This window comes from Ovis aries, chromosome 5 (genome assembly GCF_016772045.2).
Source record: "Ovis aries strain OAR_USU_Benz2616 breed Rambouillet chromosome 5, ARS-UI_Ramb_v3.0, whole genome shotgun sequence".
Taxonomy (NCBI): Eukaryota; Metazoa; Chordata; class Mammalia; order Artiodactyla; family Bovidae; genus Ovis; species Ovis aries.
Window position 1 is genome coordinate 77,708,779 of NC_056058.1, and position 15,415 is coordinate 77,724,193.

The following is a 15,415-nucleotide window of genomic DNA, read 5'->3' on the forward strand; positions in this document are numbered from 1 at the left end:
GTAGTTTACTATATCTTTGGGAAATTAAACACTGACAGAAGGAGAATGCATTACTATAAAAAATCAACAAACATGACAACAAAGGGGGTTGATAAGGTGGGTGGGGCCATTATTATGGAGTGATCTAATTAGAAAATGGAATCACATCAGGGGATGGGGAGACCATTCCAGTTGTACACACATGTGTGACTGTAGAATTCTCAGAGCCACGGCATCACAAATCGCAGGTAAACCAGGAATCACTAAAAATACCCCTGTAGGTCATTTCTGAAGGTCTCTGGATGCCAGTTCCATAACCTTGAACAGTGTCCTCATTTTAGGTTCACGCTAAAAGCCAGGTTCTTTTAAGAGATTCTTGTCCACAGTAGTAGATATAATGATATGGTCATCGGATTAAATTCACCCATTCCTGTCCATTTTAGTTCACTGATTCCTAAGATGTCGATATATTCACTCTTGCCATCTCCTGCTTAACCACATCCAATTTACCTTGATTCATAGACCTAACGTTCCAAATTCCTGTGCAGTATTGTTCTTAATTGCATTGGACTTTACTTTTAGCACCAGGCACATCCACAACTGGGCGACATTTCCACTTTGGCCCAGCATCTTCTTTATTTTTGAAGCCATTAGTAATTGCCCTCCACTCTTCCCCAGTAGCATATTGTACACCTTCTGACTGGGGGGGCTCATCGTCTGGTGTCATATCTTTTTGCCTTTTTATACTATTCATGGGGTTCTCTCAGCAAGAATAGTGGAGTAGTTTGCCATTCCCTCCTCCGGAAGGCAAAAGAAGAAGGAGGTGGCAAAGAATGAGATGGTTAGATAGTGTCACCAGTTCAATGGATATGAATTTGAGCAAACTCCAGGAGATAGTGAAGGAAAGGGAAGCCTGGCGTGCTGCAGTCCACGGGGTCACAAAGAGTCGGACACGACTTAGTGACTGAACAACAGAAGGCAGGTTGGAAGTTCAGATTCTTTACAAACTGATCCTGAAGTGAAAAGCCCAAAGCCTGAAGGTGACCCCTAAAATCCCACTCTTAATGACCTCCAGAGGGACAGTATCAGCATAACTGAAGCCAAACTGGTGAGAATTGTTGATAATTCATACCAGGCCATCCCCTCTGATTGTCAGCCTTCTTCCTCTCAACAGATGAAAGAGGGTCCCTGCTGATAAGAACTGCTAGAGGTTTCGTGTCTTTAGCCTGCCCTCCCAGTCTTTTTTTTTTTTTAAGGCCAGGCATCTTTCCTCTTTATTCTTTATCACACATCACCCTTTGGGGTAGGCAGTTATTTCTTTGTGGTCTAGATAAGGAAAGTGAAACACAGAGAGGTTGTGTCTCAGCACTGGCCCATCCCCTTCCTTTTTAATGAATATAAACTTACCAGGAATAGCAGTTGACTAATCTGAAGGTAAAATATTCAGCTAAATGGGTCCTGATCCCCCTTACCAACAACAGCAACAGTACTTGCTTGTCCCTGCGTCTTAGTCAAGGGCACAGCTTAAGAGGTGAGGCAACCTGATTTCCCATGGGGCCCCCTACTGTTGAGTTTCGTGGTTTCAGCAAAGTTCTTTCCCCAGTCTGAGCTTCACCTATAAAGATGGGACTGTGATTCTAACTCTACCTCACTGGGTGGTAATGACGATTCAGCAGTGAATTATACCTAAAGCATTTTATGCCATGCCCAGAGTATAATAAGCACTCAGTTGATGGTAACTGCTTTTATTAGTAGCATTTTAAAATTAATTTTTATTGGGGTATAGTTGACTTACAATGTTCTATTAGTTTCTGCTGTACAGCAAAGTGAATCAGTTATACATATGTCCACTCATGTTTAGGTTTTTTTCCCATGTAGATCATTACAGAGTATTGAGTAGAGTCTCCTGTGCTATACGGCAGGTTCTTATTACTGATCATTAGTAGCATTTCTGTGATGGTGGTGACTGTTTATTTGAAAATTGCTCTGCCAAGTCTACAGCCCAAGTCCCCAGCCCAGAGCAGTACAGGCAGAGCTGAGATGCCCAGCGGGCTCTGCCTTCTTAGACTGACACAGACCTTCAAGCTCTGGACCCCCTGACCTGGTGCTGTGTCTTCACTCTTTACAGCCGCCTGCCCCGTGCTGTGCAGCGGGAATGGACAGTACTCTAAAGGAACGTGCCAGTGCTACAGCGGCTGGAAAGGCGCGGAGTGCGACGTGCCCTTGAATCAGTGCATTGATCCTTCCTGTGGGGGCCACGGCTCCTGCATTGACGGCAACTGCGTCTGCTCAGCCGGCTACAAGGGCGAGCACTGTGAGGAAGGTAAGCCCGCGGGCTGGGCTGGTGTCTGCAGGTCTGGACCTATGCTGATGAGCCTAGTCCTGGCTCCCTGTTTTGCAAAGGAAGGAAACATTTTACATTTCAAACCCCTCAGCTTTGATGGACTTCTTAAATTGTAGAACTTGAGAGAGTGAGCTTAAGGGTGGCTCTGAAAGGCATGGTCTGTTTTCCCCTCCTTTATGATAATTAGCTCCTTTTCTCTTTCTCCTTTGTTTTTCTGTCTTCTCTCTCCCTCTACTTCCTCCCCTTCCTGCTCTTTCATTTCCTTTTCCTTCCTTCCCCTCCCCCTCTTCTCTTTTTTTTCTGCTTTATTTAAAGCCCTCTACATTGAGAATTATGCTATGCAGTAAGAACAAACAAGAATCCTTAATTCTCCTCCCTTCCCCAAAGCTTAAAAAAAAAAAAAAACTGTTCCTGGTAATCTCAGATCCATATATGTCTGTGTAAATATTTCTGCAAAAATTCATATCCATAAAAGACAGTCAAGCTTGAGAGACAATAGGTACCCATGTCATTTAGAGACACCATGTAGAGCAAACAGTCCTGGTTACCTACAGTCACAGAGACAGAGCAGAGAGGGTGTGCAGTGAGGAAGCTGGGATTTGATGAGTCCTGCACTGACTCGATGGACGTGAGTCTGAGTGAACTCTGGGAGTTGGTGATGGACAGGGAGGCCTGGCATGCTGCTATTCATGGGGTCACAAAGAGTCGGACACAACTGAGTGACTGAACTGAACTGAACTGAACTGAGGAGCTCACTGTGTGCTTTGAAGTGGCCTCTAGCACATGGCTGGGGAGAGGGAGAATCAGAGAATGTAATCAGCTAAATCCAGTTTGACGAAACATGATCAGAGATCAGGCTTAGCGATTGAAAGAGGGAGGTTTGGAGGAGAAAATGCAGGAATACAGGGAAAGACCACCCCTCTGGAGGTATTCAGAAACAAGCTCTAAGTCATCCTAGTTACTCCAGTTGGTGCTTCTAAAAGTCATTTGGTAGCCAAGTGTTGGGACTTGTATGGCAATGGAGCTCAGCCAAGCTGCCTGTCTGCCTTCCCCTCTGTGTTTGCCCTTCCAGACTATGGGCTCCAGTTGCCCACCTATTGCATCTTCCCATATAAAGAATCAACCCCCATTGGTAGGAAGGTAAAAAACCCTTCTTCTCAGAACCTCATCTGCTCCTCAGCCTTTGCATTGGAAGTCTTCAGCATCTTTCCACTCAGTCCATCTCCCAGTGAAATGTCCCCATGCAACCCAAATGGCTCTTCCTCTCCCATCCTCCCATTGGAAAAAATCAGCATCCACTCACCCAACAAGCTAAAGGGAGGAGTGAAACCCACTGCCTCCCCCATAGGAAACAGCTTGAGATGACCACCCAGGATGTCTCCCCGGAAAAGATCCTTGAATGTCAGAGACCCATGTTCTCTCTCAGCTTCTCACTGCCAAGCTGATTAAGAATGGACCTCAGATGCCACGAGGTTCTTAGATGTAAGTGGATCTGTTCTCTCATCCTGTTATTTCACAGATCTCTGGGTTTTTGTACAAACTCACCAACCATTACAGAGGAATAACAATGGCTTACCCTTAGAAACCCATACAAAAGCTCCCCTTGTAACATCTCCCATTTCATGGTTTTTAGAACTATTTCCACAAGGCTCTGCTTCCATGACAGTATTCTTCTAAGATTTTCCAATACATCAGTGCTAGTGCCCTTAATGGGACCCAGAAGTGTGACCCCCACACACACACACACCAGGTCGTCATTTACTCAACTCTCTCTCTACTTTTTCTTCTATTTATAAAAAGTAGGCTTCCTCCCTCTGTCTGCTTCATAAAACCAAATTGGGAGTTTGGATGGAGGAAGTGCTGATTTAATAAAAAGGCCAAAGTTCTCACAGATAAATGGACTGCAGGAGGCGAAGCTTCATTTTGTGAAAACATGGGAGAGGCCAATAATATGACAAGAAAGGTTAAAATGACCTTTTGCATACATCATTTGGCAAGAGGATAGTGAGAGAACCATAGCATTGCCCGTCTTAGAATTTTTTCTGTCCAGGAAGGCTTGTGTATATCTGTATGAGTGGAATTTCAAGTAATTTCTCAACATTCTCACTGTCCCAATTGGTCTTATTTAAATGTTTGGAGTGAATTAAACATCCAACAAAACAAGGAAATCACGTGGATCATTATGAAAGGATGAAGTTTCCTCTATTGATTTCTGCTACCCCGAAAGAATGAACCGAAATGATTCATATGCTGTTTTCAAAACAGGAAATGGAATCAGAAAGCCTGGATCAGCACTTTTTCTTCCATTTAGCTTTTTTTTTCTTTGATATTCGTCATAGTCATAACATTCAAACAATTTACCTGAAATGGCCATGGCAACGAAATCAATAGCTGCCATCCTCTGTTTTTGCTGCCCAAACATTGTTGTACTATTAACAAATTTGCACAAGAAAATGAAAGGACAGATTCGTGAGGTTTCACTCAATGATATCTGGGGGAGTGGGAAGGTGACGAGAGAGGAATTGACATATTAGTTTAAGTCAGCCATGTTTTCATGTCAGTTTCATGGTTGAGTCATTTTTCAATGACATTTAACTTCATAAATGTAATTCATGGTTCTTCAGGGGTTTATAGTACATATTGTTTGTAAAACTCCTTGACCTCCTTTTTTATCCTTAGGGATAAAAATTGCATTCACAATCCTTTTTTGTCAAACCTACAGAGGGCCCAAGACTAAATGAGTTCTAATGATTTCAGCTGCCAAGGGGCTGGTGGTATAAGGCGCATGGTACTTAGCTGGTAAAGGCCACTGTCCCCCTTTTAAGTATAACACTGTTGCTATTTATAAAGCTTCGTAAAATGCCAGCCTCCCTCCTGCCTGCTAAAGACTCTAAGGATGTGACCACAAGACCACCTTATGAAATTGGAACCAAATTTAAAATTCAGAGTGAAACTATGCCCCTTAAAGTCTGAATTTAGTTATTCTATCGGCTGCTGTAATTATGTAGCACAAAGGGCATATTTACTGGTCTCAATGACGAGAGAAAGGGTTATCTCCCATTTCTAGATACAGCAAATGGTTCTTTTGATGACATTCCACTCCAAGGCTGATAAATCTCAGTGGATTTTCCTCCTTCCTTCACACTGTAATTCAGGATAGAGCAGAGAAAGCTAATTTAAATCTGTAAGAAAAGTGCCATTTTCTTTCCTTTTTTTTTTTTTTTGGTATATTACTTTTTATGTCATTCTTTGAAGAAAATGATTATATTACAGTTTTTTCAGTTTTTTGAAAGCTCCTAGCTCTTGGCACCTCACCAAACATTTTAAGTGGCTAATTATAGATGGGGAGTCATTATTGAGGCGCAGAGCACACGAGGTATTTTCATGTACTTGTTGCTTTCTCTAGGTCCGAAAGGAGGACAGAACTTTGGGGTTTTCTTTTATGAAAAGAATATGGACAAGATTGATGCTTAACGAGTGAGTTCATATTTTGCAGATTCCAAATTGCACTACATTCTTCCCCAAAGAAAGACATTGTTGGCACCCTTCTGTCCTTCTTGTCAGTTAGTCCTTCACACTGGAAATTTGTCTCATGAGCAATAATGCTTATGGCAAAGTCTGGCATCTGTCCTCTCAGCAGATGTGTATTGAGCACCTACTATATTCCCTTGACTGAGCAAGACATGAGATGTCAAGGGCATTGCACAGCCTCTGTGTGAATGTCTTCCATGTGTTGGAAGCTTTCAGTTCATTTATAGCCAAATGTGCTCCGCCCGACTGAATGGAGCAAATTAGGAAGTATCAGAAAGGGTTGATGTCATCAGGAGTAATAGTCCCCAAGAGAATGAATTCAGCCTGAAAGTGGTTGTAACCAGAGTAAGTAACATCCTAAACATCTCTAAGTAATAATAAATCACTGAAGCAAACCTTTCTGAGACAGTATTCCTGATTGAAAAAAAAAAATCAGTGGCAGCTTTTGTTTCGTCATGGCTCAAATAATTTTGAGCTGATTTACATAAGTCGTATCTTCCTGAGAAGGTCCTAATGCGATCCTGAGAAACATCTCTTAACACTGAAAATTCTTTCTTTTTACCTGAAGGGAGAGGTACTCTTGGAAGCTTCATGGAATATCATGAATTAAGTTAAATCCAAGTTCTTTGAGTCTGATGTCCCCCAGAATGAAGTAGTTTGGATAATCCAATTCATGCCATATTTGGCGCTGATGTACCATCAGTTTTAAAATAACACCATTACTTTGTATATCATAAGAAAGAAAAAGAGCTACTACACTACAGAAAGCTGGAACCCCATCTGAATGTCACGGTGAGCTATTTAGAGGACAAAAACCTTATTTCAGTCTTGGCACTGGGAAAAGAGAGAAATCAAAATCTTCTCTGAGAATCTGAACTACAAGATGGCACACATTCATACAAGGGACTGAATTACCCTATCAACGTGGCCCAGAAAGCCTCAAGAAAAGGGTTTAAGTGATCTCAAGCTGGCTGTGCCCCCAGATGATGGCAGAAGCAAATAATTTAATCTATGCCAACAGACCTGATTTCCAAGCTGTTAACATGAGCGAAATGTATGTCTTAGTCAAATAAGATCATAAGACACCCTCCCCCCATTGCCATGATCCACAAGGCCACATCTAAGCCTCATGCGAGATCACTGTTCACCACTCAAGCCCTGCAGTGTGCAGTGTTCTTTCCTCCAGAAGCCACTGCATCAATTTCTAGGAATACCTAAGGAAGCTGGTCTTCCTTTGAAAAGCTGTGTTTACCTACCTGTAAGCTAAATGGAGAGGGGGGAAGAGGGTTTCCCTGAGGGCTTGGCTTCCCTGGTGGCTCAGACAGTAAAGAATCTGTCTACAATATGGGGTTCTTGGGTCGGGAAGATCCCCTGGAGATGGGAATGGCTACCCATGCCAGTATTCTTGCCTGGAGAATCCCATGGACAGAGGAGCATGAAGGGGTGCAGTTCATGGGGTTGCAAAGAGTCAGACATGACCGAGTGACTAACACTTGCACTCCACAAGCTAGATGGATGTCCTAGTTTGGGGTCACATTCTCATACAAAAAGTCCTGTCCTTGAGAAGTGGCCGTTGCGTCTCATTCCTCTCCTCATTCTGAGTTGATTCCAGAGTAATAATCTTCAAGTTAGTACTGGGTGTATATCCGCTCTGATTACTGAGATAGCCAAGCAATCAGACCATGAAACTGGCCAGAACAACAGTGACCAGAATCTGACCATTAATTCATCTGTGGAAAGGTCAGTGACACAGCCGGAGACTGGCCCATCCAGTCCGCTCATGACTGTGTAGGAAGATTACCCCTTTGGGGTCATTTCCATACCCAGCTTCACTTTCTCTGGGCTTCCCTGGTAGTTCAGACAGTAAAGACTCTGCCTTTACATGCAGGAGACCCAGGTTCGTTCCCTGGGTTGGAAACATCCCCTGGAGAAGGAAATGGCAACCCACTCCAGTATTCTTGCCTGGAGAATCCCATGGACAGAGAAGCGGGGCAAGTCCATGCGGTTGCAGAGTCAGACACAGCTGAGCGACTACCACTTTCTCCTCTTCCATCCTGTACATTTACTAACTTCTTGGGTAGATATGTGCTCAGAGAGTGAACACTAATTTTAGACTTATCCTAAGTGAAACTTAATTAGGAAAGTGACTCATGCATGAGTCTCACTGGTTTTCTTTTTCATCTTTTGGTACCTTCTGAAGTCAAGTATTAGTGAAGTTAGACTGAGCCTCTCTACTTTTCTTTCCAGTGGTGGGTGATGATTGGGTTTGGTGATACATGTAAAGATATCACCAGCATTCATGGTCTAGTCTCAGAAGCCCCGATGTGATTCAGTTAAGATACTATTACTTATAACCTTACAAAGCTCTCAAAGTTGGATGACACAAGTCTGTATTCAGTTCCTCTAATTCTGCTTGAGAAATCTCCCTTTTTCCTTTACATTCTCTTCAAGTTTGAGCTGTAGTGTTTTAACAAATCAAAATCTTTCATTCTGTATGGGTCTTCTTCAAAGGGCCACATAACTCATACTGGGGCTGCTCCATTTTCTTGCAGGTGGATAGGAACTGGTGAACCCCTGGTCCGTTCAGCTCTCAACTGCTGTTTCATGTCCCCTCCCCCATGAGTGATCAGTACTTTTCCCTTCTGTTTTTTTTCAGTTGATTGCTTGGATCCTACGTGCTCCAGCCATGGGGTCTGTGTAAATGGAGAATGCCTTTGCAGCCCTGGCTGGGGTGGTCTCAACTGTGAGCTGGCGAGGGTCCAGTGCCCAGACCAGTGTAGTGGGCACGGCACGTACCTCCCAGATACTGGCCTCTGCAGCTGCGATCCCAACTGGATGGGTCCCGACTGCTCTGTCGGTAAGTCAAGAGGTTTCCTCCTCACTTCCCCAATGCTGACACCCTGTGTTCCTTCCATGAGCCCACACAGATGGGAATCAACTCTCTGTACTTAGCTCGGGAGGGAGGGACTTTAGTCAGTTGCATAGTACCTCTCTTACTCTGTTCTCAGCCCTGAAGTCTTTGGTCCTTGAGAAACATACAAACAAATCCCACAAAGGTTCTTGTGCCTTGTTGGTTTCATCACTGCAAATGGATGAGGGGCCGGGAGGGATGCTTCCATTTGCATCAGAGCTTTCTTATGTACACTCCCTAAAGGTACTAGAAAACAAAACAGAACAATTCAGTCCCAGACAAACTGAATGGAATGTCCTATAAAACAGAAAAGAGGCTCCCTCGGGGTCCTGGGTGAACATGTTATAAAGCTCTGCAATACTCTAGTGACAGGAAAATAATGAAGTTGCACCATACACTTTATTTTCCTAAAATTAAGAGTACGTGTCTTCCCACCCACGTGACCTTAAAATGGAACGGTTCAACAGTTCAGGCCAGTCCCTACCTCTCCAAGAATGGTTCCATTCACACTGACAGCACCTATCCAAGCAAGCCATCATCTTTCCACCCCCTTCCTGTGAGTAGTCAGACAGCTGTCAGATTGCCATGGCAATCAGAAAGGGAACCTCTGTGAAGCTTTGCTACAATGGGAAAGAACTGAATATTTCATTCCAGAAGGTAAAAAAAAAAAAAAAAGGAAGATTCCATTAAAATGGGCTATTTTGGGTGTCTTCTCAGGCCACTGGTCTCTGGCTTCAATTCTGAGACTAGTAGCCCAGGCCAAGTGCTACAGAGGATGAGGAGGGTGGGGCAGCCCTAGATCCAAGGCCCAGCTGTGCAGCCGACTTGCTGTGTGACTTGGAGTGAGTCACTGACCCTCCTGGTGTGGTTTCCCCTCCCCGGGCCTGATGAGCCACACCTCCCTCCGTAGTCTGTTGTAAGGATGAGTGTCTGGCACGTGCTTGTCCTCGAGTGAGAGGTCTGGAACGCCAGAGTGCATATCTGTCTGTCTGTCTCCTCCCCAACCACAAAAGACTTTGAGCTCCTTTGAGAAAGAAGCTGTGTAAACGCAGCAGAGTTAGAGCGGTCCTGATGGCCACCACGAGGCTGTTCTGGGTGACAGCTGGGTCTGCCGTCCTCCTGTGTGGATGGAGCTGCTGTGGGGCCCCAACTGGCTTTGGGGCATGGCAGGCTCTCAGCAGGGAAAGACATCCCAGCTGGCCAGGGAGTCAGGCTCCATGGGTATCTTTTCAGGTGGGCACCTCCCAGGGAGCTTTGCCAAACCGGATGGGCAGTGTCTGACCTCTTCCTGGGATAGTGTCCCCTAGAACCGTGGTCCTCACACTTCAGCGTGCATCAGAAACACTTGGAGGACATAGTGAACCAAATTTCTGAGTCTCACTCCCTGCGTTTCTAAGCCAGGAGGACCAACCAAGGCATAAGAAGTTGCATCTCTACATAGTTCCCAAGTGATGGTTGATGTCCAGGGGTCTCCCTCTGAGAACGCTGCTCTAGAAATTACCTAACCATGAATGAACCAGCCAGTGGAGAGACAGGCTGCCCAAGATGACATGGGCCTTGGGCCAGTTCCAGGGACCCGGGCCATGTTTGTGGTCTGGCCTCCCATGGAGGGTTTCACCGGAGGTGGTGTTGAGCTGTAATCATTGTTTTTCTTCCAGAAGTGTGCTCAGTAGACTGTGGCACTCACGGCGTCTGCATCGGGGGAGCCTGCCGCTGTGAAGAGGGCTGGACAGGCGCAGCTTGCGACCAGCGCGTCTGCCACCCCCGCTGCATTGAGCACGGGACCTGTAAAGATGGCAAATGTGAATGCCGAGAGGGCTGGAATGGTGAACACTGCACCATTGGTAGGCAAACGGCAGGCACCGAAACAGGCACATATTGCTTTATTTTCATAAACCGTAGATCTATAGTGATGGTCGCGCGTTGCAACCGGCTGTTCCCTCAGGGACACAATGCTTCCTGCTGCCTCTCAAATCTCCCGGGGACATAGGGAAGGGAAAAGCATGGTCCCGATCGGAAGAGATTTTCCCTGCTTCCCAGAATTCCAGATTGGGAGGAAAGGGACCAGATTAGATACGAAAACCCATCCAAATTACTGAGCAGGGGGAGAGAGAAATGCACACGCATGGGAAATTGTCAGGACCTGGAGGTTTTAAGTACCCCAAGTAACTGCAATCTGCAGGTCTCCCCTTTCTGAATATCCTCCCAGCTGGTTGGATCACTGGATCCTTGCTTGGTGGCAACAATGGAACTCACTTCTTTTAGATCAGGTTGGATGCAGGCTGGACTCCCAGGTTTCCTGGGTAACCAGGTACCAGTTGTAATAAGTTTGAGCATCCTCTTGCTGTCCCAAGACAAAAACGTTGCCTTTGGTCTCCTGCCTACCACTACCACCACTGATAAATGTCTTCTCCTTTGACCCCATTTCATTCTCACTCAGCCACATCTCTATATAAGCTTCATGACCAAGAATATGTCTCTACAGGTCATTTTCTTTGCTAAGAAGTAGTAGTTCTCAAGTTTCTTCCATTTTGGTTTCTTTTTTGTCATTATTGTGGTTTGGGGTAGGACAAAACTGGCTTCATTATACCACTTATCCCTTTAATTGAGGAGATGGGAGTGATTGCCCTCTGGCTTTCTACATCTCTTAGACAGTTGGGATTAGCTTTTTTTTTTTGCATTTGTTATTTAATTAAGTCAGATCTAGGGTTGATTTCATGCCAAGTCTGGCTGAAGCCACTGGCTGGCATGGACACTCTCAGAGAAGTTCCCATCCGAACTACTAACTTGGTTTCTTGAACTTACCTTTGATTCTAGCCATTGAGTTGGGGGCCCTCCCATCTGCCCTAACCTCAAGACCTCAGGCACCTGGAGTAAAAGGCAGGATTAGGAGCTGGTCCAGGGCTGACTCATGAGAACAGACTCAGTTTCCCATGCTGTTCATTTGGGTGGTCAAGCAGAGATAAAGTGCTCTTTGCATTTGGTTTCCCCTAATTCCATCTAATTGGGTATCAGAGGGGGCAGCGTGCCTATCCAGGCCATGACCGTAGCACTGGGACCCTGCCGGGACAGTCTGTTGGCAGTGAATTGTTTTTGCAATCTCTCAATGATGCTCCAGACCCCATGCCCCCCTCCCCTCCTGCAGCTGCTTTCATTTACAGTTCCCTGCAGAGTCTGGGGGAAAATTCAGAAGGCTCTCAGAGGAAGGATGTGTACAGCCCAATATCCAGACAGTTTAAAATCATTACCAATAGCTCCTGCTCTTTAGAGGTGCTCCTCTTGAAATACTTTTGCATGCTTGGTGTGATGTAAATACAGACTCTCCCCCCATACCTCCATTGCCCTCAGTCTTTCTCCCCAAAAGAGCTCTTGCCAATCAATAACCTTTAGATGGAAAATCCCACTTTCCCTCAGTTTACGCAATCCAACCTTAACCTCCCCTTTTCCCCCCACCCCCCATCTGCCAAGAGTTTAGCATCCCACAAGGATGCCTACTGGCCCTCTCTATCCTACAACCCATCTCTACTCTGGGAAGAGCTCACAGTGCTGATGGATCAGAGCAAAGCTTGGAAAACCTTAGGCTGAAGGGGGCCAAATCCAGCCTGCTGCCTGTTTTTCTGTGACTTTTGAGCTAAGAATAGTTGTCACATTTTTTTAAGGGTTGAAAGAAAAATATTTCCTGACACATGACAATTATTTGAAACTTCAATTTCAGTGTCCATTACACAAGGTGTTAGTTGAGGGCAGCACCACCACGTGTTCGATGTATTGTCAGCTTCTGTACCGCTCTTTGGCCTTGAGTAATTGCAGCGTGGTCCGCGAAGCCCTTTGTTGTCTGGTGCAAAACATAGTGGAAAAAAACTGGCCCACCCCTGAACTGGAGAGTTGCACCAGTCTGGGTAGAGAGAGGAGAAAAAGAGAAGAGGGTTAGCAACTCACTTTAGGGAAAGGACACCAAATGTGACTTGAAGGACATCAGGGGCCAAGAGAAAGGGAACGGTCCAGATGTCACAGAGAACGAGGAGAGAGAAAACAACCGTGGCATGGAAATGTCTCTGTGGTCTTTGAAAATGAGATGGGAAGATGGTAACTTGAGTCTCATAGAAGATGGTGAGGATGCGGCCGGCAGCAAAGCACAGGAGATGATTCTAGCTAGCCCTTCGGGCGAGATGAATTAGAGAAAGGGGTTCTTGCTACTTGAAGCATTTGGTTCAAATTTCACATCACCATGACCTCTTGAGAGACAGAGAAAGATGCAGATTAATACGCCAAGTAAAGCTCCCCCAATGAAGCTAGTGACATCCAAGGAAGGTTTCTCCTTGAGAATTATGATCTTGCGTGACTTCATGAGCTTGTACTACTTAAGTTATAAAGGTCTTTATCACCAGTGTCTGTCCTTGTGAGAAATTAGGGCTCTATGGTTTTCTTAGTAGGATCTGTGCCATCTCCTCATAGATTTATTAATATGTTTGCTGGGGCTTTGCTCAAAAAAAGCCAAGCATACCTTGGTTTGGTGAGACTTGCTATTCAAAATCTAGAGGTGTTCGTACACGCGTAATTGCGCCTTTTGCTTTTCAACCCCTGCCCCCAGAGCTGTATCATGGAGTTCTAGGCTTTTATTTTGAGCAGACACTCCTGTCAATTCACTTTAAGTAAATGCCACAATTTACAAGCCCAGAATCAGTCCTCCTCCTCAGGGATACTGACAGTCAGAAAGGAAAGCGAGGCTTTTTGGTTCCTTTCAAAAAGAGCCTCCAAAGCTGTGTTTTGAAAATAGAAAATAAACAAGAATGAAATGGCACCTAGTCTACAAAAAAGGCATTGGCAGGTTTGGGGTAGGACAAAGCAGTGGGTGCTTAGAGTTGGGGGACTTTGGGTTGTCTGTGGTTTGTTTTCAAAAGGTCATGGTGCAACGGTTTTCTTAGGGTCATTGCAAATAGTCGGCTAAACAATTCACATCAGTCCTCGTGTATCACATGTATTTTACTGAAGGAAGCGAGAAGATAGATGCTGGGCTTGGGGAGGGGCGAGATGAGAATAAAAGCACAGCCTCCACAGCTCAGTCAAGTTAGAATCACCAGAATCTATTCATAATTGGTCAAATGCATTTCTAGAATTTTGCAACCCAATTGTATTTGGATATTTAATACATATCACTGAAATTTTAAATACAAGTTTTCACATTTCAGCATTAACCAGTAGAGCTAGCTTAACCAATCCTAGGCTGGATTCTACCAAGCAATGAATTTACTCTGTCTCTAACAAGTTAGAAACAGAGGATGGCTAAAATCTACAGAACTGCACTGGTGAGAAATAGGTACTGAATCCAGACCAACTGCAATCCCTGTATATCTTTAGAATATATTAGCAATGTTTGAATAGGCGGCAGTTTACGCATATGAATAAATCGGAAAGCACATTATGTGGTGAGAATAGTTTCATTCTTTAAGCCTAATCCTAAAATGGGTTGTTTTTCCAATCACCTGCCACCCCTCCCCTGCCTGCCTCTTATTAATACTGAGGATTTAACCTCAGAAGTCCATTCAAAATCTATAACACCAGGGCATAACGGAACCATAGTATAGGTCAGAAGTCTCTGTGAGCTAGAGTAGAGTCAGATAAACATCTCTTATAAAGAAATAGAGTAAACGTTAACATGTTTTGCAAACAGAATAGTGGGGCAGAATACAGGGAGAGACCAGTGTTCTTATTACTGGAGATTGCAAGAGGAAAGCAAAATGCTAATTGAAGATAGTCACTATTATCTCTTGAATGTCAGCTGTCCAGACACCCACTTGAAATAATACAAGCTAACATGTGCACAGAATAAATCCATTGGCACTAGGCTCCAACCCTACGTGAACTCCTTGATATCTGGGTAGCAAGCAATGTCTATAATGGTTATTCTAGCCTGTTTATTTTGTCTATGTGGTCCTGACCTCCAGCTGCATTTCAGAATCATGAGGACTGGATTCCCAGAACCATCTGGGGCTGAATAGCCTGCCCCTGGAACACAAGTCACATCAGTTTTCTTTTCCCTCGATCGCACTGGGGCCCTTCTATTTTTCCTCTTTAATTGGTTGGGGAAAGAACTAGGTTCTTGCGATGTTAATAAGGAAAATGAATCTTTACCCAAGGTAAAACCAGCCGTGCGAAAATCTGATATGCTGATTAAGTGATTGTCACCAGGAATAGACAGGGTCACAGTCCAGGAGGCAGAGAACTTCGGTGCTACAGGGAACGGTCGGGAAGGAGACGACTGTCGAAATGAAGCAACTTCAGACCAGTACAGCTGCTTCTGCATCTCATTCCAGCTTCATTCTAGTTGTAGAAACTTTTTTTTTCCTTGTAGCTATTATCCTTCAACATTTGAGCTTTCATGACTCTACAATGAGATATCAAGTTGAGATAAAATTTGCCACTGTGGTGCCATCCTTCCTATAGGATCTGCGGAAGCAGCTAATTCTCTGATTTGCTCATTAGCCTGTTCCTCCTGGAGCCCTTCTTGGAACCTGTCCTAGGATCTCCCATCTTTTTTGAAGTGAAAACCTAAAGTGATGATTATTTACCATTTAAGACTATGGACAGCAGAGAGGAGAGGATGTTCCTCTGCTTTTTTTTATCCGCTTACACGTTGGCCAGAATGTGAG

General features: G+C 44.6%; 1 protein-coding gene across 1 annotated transcript in view; it reads left to right on the forward strand.

The window, feature by feature from the left end:
* The window catches only part of TENM2 (teneurin transmembrane protein 2), a 1,394,720-nt gene that overhangs the window by 1,222,411 nt on the left and 156,894 nt on the right, over positions 1–15,415 (forward strand). The window contains exons 13-15 of the mRNA XM_060415963.1: positions 2,108–2,302; positions 8,511–8,711; positions 10,424–10,609. Coding sequence (XP_060271946.1) covers positions 2,108–2,302; positions 8,511–8,711; positions 10,424–10,609 — 582 coding nt within the window. The remainder of the gene's footprint in view (positions 1–2,107; positions 2,303–8,510; positions 8,712–10,423; positions 10,610–15,415) is intronic.